This window comes from Brachyistius frenatus, unplaced genomic scaffold (genome assembly GCF_029030835.1).
Source record: "Brachyistius frenatus isolate BFR_SWC_R1_liver_20210118 unplaced genomic scaffold, ASM2903083v1 Contig_16, whole genome shotgun sequence".
Taxonomy (NCBI): domain Eukaryota; kingdom Metazoa; phylum Chordata; class Actinopteri; family Embiotocidae; genus Brachyistius; species Brachyistius frenatus.
The window spans coordinates 3,551,008-3,561,721 of NW_027210615.1; the positions used below are offsets into that span (position 1 = coordinate 3,551,008).

The following is a 10,714-nucleotide window of genomic DNA, read 5'->3' on the forward strand; positions in this document are numbered from 1 at the left end:
TGCCGAATATGCAAACTGCTGTGATCTAAAAAAAAAAAAAAAAAAAAAAAAGTTTTGCCTTAAATTGTTTGCACTTTGGACATCTGGTGCTGTCCAAAAAAAAAAATTTGAAAATGTAATGCAACAATAAAATACATATTTATCTCTGACAATTCAGTATCACCTGGTCTCATTTCATTTTATGTCCTCTTGTTTGGAGAAGAATTAGTCAGAAAGAGGGCCTTTAATTTGTGTAATTATAGCACACAACCTTCATTCTCAAATTAACAGCAAGTGTCTAATAGAAAAGACATCCGTCAGTCATTCTGCCCAACCAGGAAGATCAACACGAGACTCCACTCTACAGTTGTTGTAGCTTGTTTTGATGGCAGCTCTTCACCTCTCGTGTCATAACTCATAATTATCTCTCCTGTCTGTCCATATTCAAGCTCGCTGCGTGTAAACACAGGCAGGCATGGCCTCGTGTTTCCCAACAGGACAGCTTGCTTCATCCCCACGCCTCTCAACAAGTCGGGCATCGGAGAGCTCGTCTTATCAGCACGAAGAGCTTTTTTTTTTTTTTCTGCCTTCATTCGGTCAACTTGTCTTTCAGTGTCAACACAAGCAGGTGTTATCTGTCACGCTGAGGCGTCAGCAGTGTCCCAGTGTGAGTGTAAAATAACTCACACTATTTTAGTGTAAAATAACTAAAGTGCGAGGAAGCTGCTCAGTTCACTGCAGACAGGCAACCGACAGGAAGGAAGGAGCAACAACAACTCTGCTGAGACTTGACCGAAAACTTTTATCTTCAATCGCTCTTCAAAAACCTTTACCACCTTTCAGTCTGGGGGCTTTGTGGAAACGACACAGTGCATGCTGGCTGGAAGGGGGAACTAGAGCTTAGCAGAACACCCGCCCCTTCTCCAGTGCACAATATCCTCTTTTCAATCCAACCACCCCCACATTTTTATGTTACCTCTTCGGTTTTAATGTGGCACACGCAAACTGTCTGGCTGATTGCCCAGGCAGATGGTGCTCGGTGTGCGGACCAGAAGCTGAGACGAGGCTGAGCGGGTCAGACTCCTCGTACGTCATGGGATGCTGCAGTGTGACCCAGAGGCATACTGGAGTGGACGAGGTGGGCCCTGATGAGCTCGAGCTCCTGGAGCTCTCCGCAGACAATTTAGGGTAAGATAACACAAACACAAGTTTACTGTTCTAAAGCTGAAAGATGTTTAGAAATAGAAAGATACTGGAGGGGAATTTACACATTTATCACTCTGCTTTGGTGCTGGAATAAAATACTACAATGGAAATAAGAGCTGGATGGGACGCATCAATATCTCATCCAAAATGTCACTGTTTATAGAGATTGCACCTTTCAGTTCCGTTTAAACATTTGAATGTGGTTTTCTGGAGGAGGAAGTGGTAACGGTGTAAAGAAAGAAAGAGGCTTTCAGCAGCTTCTCTTTCAACCCTCTGTGGCTTTCTGTGGCATTTCATGTGTTTTGTAGGTGAAAATGTTCTTGTTCATCAGTCTTTGTTAGAGCTGCCATGTATTCATTGATACAATTTACGAGGATACAGTTTGTTTAACTTACAGGAACAGAATATGTTGTCAGACAGAAACACTTCCAGGTTGTGTTGTGAAGAAAAAGTTTTAACTTGAAATCCTTGAAGCATAAAAAGCATGATAACACCTTGATTACAGCAGATTGTCTTTTTACCCATCAGCAGCCAGAACAACAACAACAACAACAACAACACACAAGAACTAATTGGCTCCTATTTACTCACCATGAACTTGGGAACTCAGTGATGCTGCACTGATGTGATTAGCAGATTACTATAAGACAATGGCTGGAGCATGACGGGGTTTAATAGAGTAAGGGCGGGACAAATCCCCGCTCGCGCTGAGGCTGGGGGATTAGCAGAAACTAATCCCAACAGGAGCTACTGGTCCTTATGTGTGGCTGTTTAATAATCACTAATCATGGTTGTTTGTGTTTCATAACACAGACAGAGATCTGCAGTCTGACGATGCGCTGTCACACATACACACACACATACATACATATACTCAGTGAGGTCTGTGTAGTGTGTGCTGGGATGTTAATGTAGAGACAAAACCGATAGCTAAGTGTTATTTATGATCTATTGATTGCCATTCATGTAAATATACAAGAAAATAATCCCCTTGCACTTTGAGGAAAATATGCAATTTGTGCACAAGTGCAGGACTTTGACTGGGACTTCCAATTAAACTTTCCAAGAGAAGCAGAATCTATTTCTAGAGATGCACTACATCATGAATCTGTCTCACTGTCAGCAAGACTGTATAGTAAAATGCATCCAGAAGGAAATAAAACAAAGAACAAATGCATAAAACCAGCACCAGATCACTTAAAGCTACATGACAGACACCTGTTTAAAAAGCTGCTGCAGTGTTTCAGCTGGAGTTTAAATGATTCCAGCTATGATCCACTTTAAAATGTGTGTGTAAACAGTTTCACATATTGATCCCCAAACTCAAAAGGACGATTCACTATTCACAAAAGTTCCCTTCGCAGCCCGTAGACTCTGTAGACTCACCAACAGTTCCTGAGCCACAAACCCTGACAGGTACCACCACGTCATCGAGGAGGCTGATTATTAATAGATATAACATGAAATACTCATATTAAAATGATCAAAAGTTAACATGCAGTCTTTTCTACTTCCATTATGCATTACATTGTGGGAAATCAACATACTCAAATTTCAACCTTTTTTTTTCTTGTCTGCCAAACATTTATTTGTAGCATTAAACTGGGGCAAAAAATTATGTCATTAGCAGGCAATGGTTACAGAATACAGCGGGTGAGCAGGTGGGTCTGTGTCTGCTCTGACTGTTGTAATGTGATTATGTCTGCTGCTACTGCGTACCAGGGGGGCGAAGACATGTCATTCATATCGTGATATCTTCTATTGCTTTTCATTCAATCATTTCTTTACTAGCTCAGACTGATAGGGATTCCTACTCATAGTTTAGACAGACAGACATAATAGGACATAGGCTGTAGCATTCACACACTGCACAGCAAACACCAGGAACTGAGTCTGTGCCACAACGAGGTCACAAGGAAAACCACTGAGTCCACAGCACTGACTGCCGCTACCTCACCTCACACTGCTGTCTGATAAAATGTTCTAATCTCTGTGTGTGTGTGTGTGTGTGTGTGTGTGTGTGTGTGTGTGTGTGTGTGTGTGTGTGTGTGTGTGTGTGTGTGTGTGTGTGTGTGTGTGTGTGTGTGTGTGTGTGTGTGTGTGTGTGTGTGTGTTTTCAGGGTGTGGAGTCTGGGAGAAACCAGACTTCAGCTGTCAGTGAGGAGCAGCAGAGATGAGCAGCCGTCGCCGCCGCCACGCAAACCTTCAATACGACTCCTGGAACGAGAGGTCAGTATATGTGTGTGTGTGTGTGCTGTGTGTGTGTTTGTTGTGTAGGACAGTGACGGAGACACATTCGTACACTTTGCTCATTGCACTTTTCACAGTGAGAACACATCGTGTGGTTCAGTCTGGGCAAACACTTAACGTTCAGGCAGAGTGAGACGAGATGTGTCTCACATGAACACCAACAGTTTCCACTCTGGTATTTATGTCGACGCACAGACACACTCTGTACACACACTGTGGGAAGTTCCCACACAAAACTGAGACATTCTGCATCTTCTGTTTTTTGTGATTCAAACTTTACAGGAAACAAACGATGGAGGAAACACTGCCACAGAAACCTGGCACCTAAATTATAAAATTTTAAAGGCTTCAAATGTAAACTGCTGCAGAAGAACAGTCTTCCATTTATTCATCCATTATCTAAACCTGCTTTATCCTGCACAGGGTCACAGGGGAGGCTGGAGTCTATGAGAGGTGACGACTGGACTGATCATCAGTCAGCCAAAATGCAGACACTGGTTTCAAATGAAGATATCAAATTCTGTAGTTTGTGGTCAAAGGCAGTGACTCAAACTGTGAAACACACTTTTTTTGTTTTGCTGTGTAACGCATGAGTTGTCACTCTGTGGAACATGAGGCCATATTTAGACACTAATGGGGGCGGTGACATGAGGAGATGAAAAGGGGGGGGGAAATGCCTGCTTGACAGCCTTACATAGAATAATCCATCCAGGAGTGAATTTGGCAGTTTTAAGTCTTTTTGTCATAGAAAAATAAAGTGTAACAGATATGTGATGATCAACAAATGTGCGCTCATACATTTTTGTGTCTGCAGGTGGTGCTGTGGGGCCGGAGCAGAGACGAGCTCCACCACAGGATTTACTCCCAGCAGCCTGTCAGAGGTTGGGAGGGCCAACCTGCCCACATGTATGGAGAGATCATCCACTCCTCCCTGGTGTCTCTGTACAACAGCTACACACAGGTAACACAGCACCACACAAAGGAGGCCATGTTAAAGTTCCCACAGCGGCACAATAACTCACTCAGTTAATTATGTTTAATGGTTTGTGGATCGTAATAGTGATCCAGCAAAAAGAGCAAAACTTCAGTCTGCCATTTCATTGAAAAATAGTAAAACAGGTCAGTTTTATTGTTGTGAACATTAAAAAAATAGACAGAAGATGATGGATCCTCTGATTAAACAGTTTGAAAGCAACTGAACACTGAAATCATTTTCCTACTTGGTCAGTTCTTCATGATGTTTGTCTCCACAGGAAACCAGTGAACACTTCCTGGTGTTGTTCTCCTTTCACCTGCTCATCCTCTCTCTGGACCACTCTCGACAAGACTTAATTTATGAGGTATTCTTTTTACTTTTAAAAGATCTTTACAAGTTCAGAGAAAACCTGCACCACTTGAAATACTACTTTATTTTTGCATGGAAGTGGGAGGATTTGTCGGGTGTTGATAAAGTGCAGGACAAAGTTTCAGTGACTGGTTGCTGGAAATAAAGTAGTGGACTCCCAATTAATGAACCAACGATGTGCTATGTGCTCAGCAGCAAGTGGCACACAGACAAAGTTAGAGAGCCGCTTTGAATACAACAGCACATCTACAAGAGGATTTCTTCTCAGGAGATGGTGGAGACCTAAAACCAAACTACGCTGAAAAAAGTGAAAACTAGGCTGTACATCTTTTAATGCGTTGTTCCTCAAATCATTAGCTAAAAGGTGTACACATTTGGCAGGTAGACATAAACATACTGTATGTAAAGAAGGTGATTACATGTCAGTGTTGTGTTTACAGGTTTTCTTCCACCCCCTAGTGGCCAAAAGTCAATGAATGTTGCTTTAAGGTCTTTCACTAAATTAAGTGTTTAGTTACTTATTGAATATTTTGAAAAAAAATATAAGAAATTGGTACAAAACACATGATGAACAGCTCTCATAATCAAGAAACTGTTTGAAGCCAAACTGTTGACACAAAGCTCAGAATGACCTGCTTTAAAGGAGTCGTCCTGTCATTTAGTGTTTTTTGCTTCCACCTTTTCAGAAAAATGTGATCACATGTATTAACCACATTTACCACATGTTGCAACATATGATAACATGGGCTATTACATGGATTCAATCATTACACCATGAAAATGTTCCAAAACCACATGTTTCACATGCATCACGTGTATGTGGTCACATGTGAACACATACATTTTTTGCACGTGAAATGTACGCGGTAAGGGCTCAGAATGGGTTCAAGAGGCTGAAATATCCAGATTTTTATTTCCTACCAGTCGAACAATGAAACTGCTGGATCTCAAACTCCCATAATGCAACTCTTTAGATCCTCCCTGCCTGGCACTTGCTCATACCTCGCGAACACCCTTTCCAAGTTTGCAATGCAGGCTTGTACAGTTTACAAACTCAACAGGACATAATGGGCATTGTTTTCTGCAAATGTTGGAATACATTTAACAAGCAAGTCCATCGAAACATGACACAAAGATGTAGCAGGGACTAAAATTATGCTGTTTTTTTGTTTTGTTGGGGAAGTCCTGCACTATAATCTCAATGGAGGAAACTGAAGCACGCTGACAGACCTGATTTATTTCCTTAAATTTGTCTCCTCTCATCTTGCAGGGCATCCTTCCCCTTTCTGGACTTTCTTTCCAGGTCGTCGCCCTGGACCCCGACGCGTCACATTCACCGCACATGTTTGAGATCAGCGGTGAGTCAGTGGAACTTGTCCAGCTCAGCTGAGACGTGGCAACGCGGTGTAAAGTACCGAACGTGATTTATGATGTTCCTTCTTTCATCCAGGTCCAATGGTGGACTCCAAGGTGTTCATCTGTGCCAGTGCAGCTGAGTTCCAGAGATGGATGCAACACATTGAAGACAGGAGATACAAGTCCATGACGCAACCCATGAGCCCCTCCCACTGCGCTCTCTCCTATCTGGTAATGATTAACTGTTGCACATATGGCCACAGCTGCATGTAGATAACTGGTTGTAGTTAACACAGTGTTCTTATCTCTCTGTTATAGTTACCATGTGATGAACACTGGAAAAGAGAAGAGATGAAGAAATACCTCCTACAAGCGCCGATATGGCAGTGGGAGGGTTCGCCCATACAGCACATGGGTCAGCTGGGATACATGTCTATGGTTCACATCATCAACATACAGAGACAGGTAGCTGTCTGAAGCCTGATCGGAGGGTTTTGGTGTTTTGACATGTTGAAGTAAAGCAAATCAATTGTTGGCAGGTGCTCAGCTAGAGAAGACCTGATGTGACTGATTAATAAATGTATGTATGCTGTATGAAGGTGAGACCATGGAACAGGATACTGAACTGTTCAAGCTTGTTTTGTTAAAATAACAACATTTGTATTTTTTTAGTATGAGGCAAAAATGGAGGGATCAGATAAACAAAAAAAGAATTTAAAAAAAAAAGGCACAAATTAAGTAAGAAGGACCAGGATAAGAAAGATAAAGACTCTGACATATTTATTTACTGTATTTTTGTCCAAAATCAATTTACTACATCAACACGATGCTAAGATGATGATTGTCTTCAGTTAACAGGTGTCATTTAAAATCTTGATAGAAATGATGAATCAATGTTTAAAAAAAGAGTAGGGAACCCTTCCTGAAAAACCACATGAATTTCACATGTACAAAAACTCAGCACATGTGAAACATGTATTTCTCCATGGGAAACGTGGTTTTGGAAAATGTTCATATAATGTAATGTGTGAAGCCAGTGTAGATTCCCATGTGAAAACATTTTCCACATATTTTCTCATGTTAAGATATGTTGCAACATGTGGAAAACATGAGAAACTAATGTGTTTTTTCAGCATGAAAACAAAATTTGCTCATACAGATGGCCAAACACAAAACTAAATGCAAGAGATGTCTTTTTTTTTTTTGTCCCTTCAGAGTGATCACATGGTTTCAGATAAGCCGCCACTTAAAATAACTTTTATGTAAAATTAAGACACCAGCTGCCTGGTGTGCATCACCCTTCTGTTTCTAAGAAAAGGGTTTGCAAACTTTTACTCTTTCACCTTGTAGAGGCTGCTTCTGTTCTCAGTTCAGTCAGACACCTCACGTTTGGGATCTTTATTGCAGCAGCAGATCATAGTTAAGTTTGGTGTCTGGGCTTCGGCCTCATCACTCCCCATAAATATGATTAGTTAGAGATATTGGAGAGTGTTGAGCAAATATCTTCAACCTGCCTGCAGGTGGATGGAGGAGTCTGAAAGTAGAAGTGTCGTTGACAGACGAAGGGGAGAGATGGGACATTTTTGCAGCTTAAATAGACCACCAAAATTGGGAGGGTGTATGTTAGATGGTTATGGAGTATGTGGCATGTCCCATGATAAAGAGCAGAGCAGCTTGAGTTTACTGCCTGAAGTAGCTCGCAAGCATCGCTCCATCTATGGTCTCATTCAGTTAACAGAAACTGTATCAGCCTGTCAAATTAATATGCGAAATTAAGCTGTATTACAATTTTGATTTGATTTAGTCCTACTTTTGGTTTAGTGCTGATATATATTGCTTCACCAAAGTCCAATGTGGCAATGAAACAGGTTGTTTATGCAGATTATTGAAACCATTTTATTTGATGGTAAACCTGAAAGTGAGCGCAGCAGAGAAATGTTTGCAATACTCTCTCGCTGCACAGAACAACTGTGACTGTTCACCTTTGTGACCATCTGATGTCTTTTTAGTGACGTCTCCACATTAGCAACACACTTCATCAATTAACCAGGAGAGTGTGATGTTGTTGTTACCAACATAAATTGATTTCAGTATTTTGTCGGTGGGATACTAACACACAGTAAGAAACGTTGCTGGCTTTGTTCTTGCAGGGACTCCAGGAGAGACTGATGGTTCTCTTCCCACAAGACGTGCTGCTGCTGTCTGTTGACAACAAGCGGCTGAATATAAGATATGAGGTATTGTAAAATGACTCTATGGGAAAAATCCATAATAATACCTCCTCTACCACAGTGGCATTACTCCGTGTCCCAGTAATCATCACACAGTGTTTGTTCTTCTGACACATGACAGATAGCCTGGCTGGAACATGTTGTAACTTAAACCCGCTGCTGCCTGCATCATTAAATGGATTTCAATCAGCTCTGAGACAAAGTACTTACTGTAAGATAAATGTGGGATCATATTAAAGTAGAAATCTTCTGTCGTCTCTAACAGGGCAGGTTGGCCCGACACGGCATCATAGCAGTGGAGAGGTCTGCCCTGCCGGGACGGCTGGAGTTTGAGCTGAGAGGTACACCCACCCACCCACACACACACACACACACACACAGACAGACATGTGACATCAACACATTAATATTGGGTGGGCAGAACGAAGCGCAGTGATTAATTTCATCTAATCGCTGTCTGGTTTTAGGAGAGCTGTTGGAGCCCCTGCAGGTGTCGTGCACCTGCCTGGAGGATTATCAGAACTGGATCTTTCAATTACAACAGGTTCGACTGTCTTATCTTTATGACGGATTAGACATCATGTAGGTGCTGATGTGAAACGATGAGCTAAAAGAGGCTAAAAGGCTCAGTGGAGCTGACTGGAATAACACGACTGGTTATCATTTGTGGCTTCCTTACCTGACACCTTTTCTATTACTTTAAAGCCCCTTTAAGTAAAAAAAAAAAAAAAAGATAAATTAATGCTCTAAATTCAAATCAGTACAAAAATATCTGAAGCACAAAATAAAACTAGATTTACTTCCTTGCGGTTGTCTGCCTCCACCAACTAGTCAGGTTGTACTTTACATCCACATCTGTCCAGACTCATATAATATTTGTAGTGAAGACTTTGAAGGAATTTAATGCGTTTACATGCTTGGCCAGTAAAGATGATTGACAATATTGCAACTATTGATGCTGTTGCAAAAAATTTTTTAATGTCACAGTGAAACTGACCTTTGATCTTTTGGATGAAAAATGTCATCACTTTATCATTATATCCTCAAAGATGTTTGTGTGAAACTATCATAACTAGTATATGGATTGTTGAGTTATAGCCACAAATTGAATTTGTGAGGTCACAGTGACCTTTGACCCCCAGCAGTTAATCAGTTCATTCTTGAGTCCAAGTGAACGTTTGTGCCAAATTTGAAGAAATTCCCTTGAGGCCTTTCTGAAAGAATGGTGGTCGACGTGAGGTCACTATGGCTGTGACCTTTGACCCCTCAAAATCTATTTATTTCATCCTTGGGATTAAGTAAACGACTGTGATGAGACATTCACAAGAATAGGACAGACAACCCCAAACATTTTTACCTACACCGGCGCAAAGGTGTAAAAAAAGAAATAGTCATGTATTATGTTAGTGATGTCTACTGTATCGGCCAGCGGGAGGATGTGATGCAATATAATTAATGAAAGAATGAGACTGTGGTTTTTGCCCAAATAGTTTTTCTCTGAGCAATGAGCCCGTAGACATTCAGTACAATTATATAGTACAATATATTTCCTCCCTGAATCTATCTGTTGTTAGTTGTATACAAGAGTAATTACTAGAGGACAGGTTCAATTTCCAGCAACTGTGCATCGGTTTACATGCAGTTTCTTTTAGCCGCCACTTGTTTCCGTTTTAAATGAAAATCAATATGAACAAACTTGTTTGAAATCAAAACCATATCCTGATATATTTTTTAGTGTTTGTTCTGAAGTTGTTGCATAAAAATTCCGCCTGAAGCAAAGATTTTTAAACTCCTTGCATACATAAGCCCTTTAAAGTCAACCGTCTTTTTCTAGATTCAGATAAAAACAACTTGTCGAAGATATAAAGTTTGCAATAAATATTCATGTGCGAGAGTGATGGTTGATGCCCAAACTCTGAGGCAACTTTGCAGAAACAAGACTTTCTCTGTGATCCGCAGCCAGACAGAAGCGGCCACGTTGCTGTGAGTCACGCTCCACCTCCCATCCTGCCAAAGCTGCAGAGGAGCAGGAAGGAGTCCCGGGAACCGATGCTCGCAGCCGACCACTGTCACATCAACGGCCGCAGCTGACTCATCAGGAGGGAAAAGCTTCAAACTTTACTGTAACTGTACAACTAAAATAAAGTGTAGATAATATGTAAATATTACTCTGATGTGTGCCACAACAGAGACGCGGCAGTGAAAACATTTTCTCACCCTAATTCTGATATATTTGGGTGAATTCATCACTGTGACGGGACTGAAATGACTCTTATAGCTCTCCTTCATGTGAGGACAAACAGAAACAAGGCTACGATCCAGTTCAACTTGAACACGTTAGATGTAG

At 41.3% G+C, this 10,714-nt stretch overlaps 1 protein-coding gene across 1 annotated transcript; it reads left to right on the forward strand.

Annotated features, from left to right (window-relative positions):
• The first annotated feature begins 990 nt into the window (after positions 1-990).
• On the forward strand, positions 991-10,549 carry LOC138618210 (probable pleckstrin homology domain-containing family N member 1). The gene is made up of 11 exons (XM_069693794.1): positions 991-1,167; positions 3,306-3,414; positions 4,250-4,396; positions 4,689-4,775; positions 6,051-6,138; positions 6,231-6,367; positions 6,455-6,601; positions 8,287-8,373; positions 8,633-8,708; positions 8,835-8,911; positions 10,327-10,549. Exons 1-11 carry the CDS (start codon positions 1,073-1,075, stop codon positions 10,456-10,458), a joined length of 1,182 nt encoding a protein of 393 aa, XP_069549895.1. The 5' UTR covers positions 991-1,072; the 3' UTR covers positions 10,459-10,549.
• Positions 10,550-10,714: the final 165 nt, after the last annotated feature.

Excerpts from the sequence above, each read along its gene's own strand:
- LOC138618210 (XM_069693794.1), top strand. The coding sequence starts at position 1,073 with ATGGGATGCTGCAGTGTGACCCAGAGGCATACTGGAGTGGACGAGGTG. Across the intron at positions 4,397-4,688 it reads TGTACAACAGCTACACACAG|GAAACCAGTGAACACTTCCT; the intron begins GTAACACAGCAC and ends TTGTCTCCACAG. Across the intron at positions 8,912-10,326 it reads GGATCTTTCAATTACAACAG|CCAGACAGAAGCGGCCACGT; the intron begins GTTCGACTGTCT and ends TGTGATCCGCAG.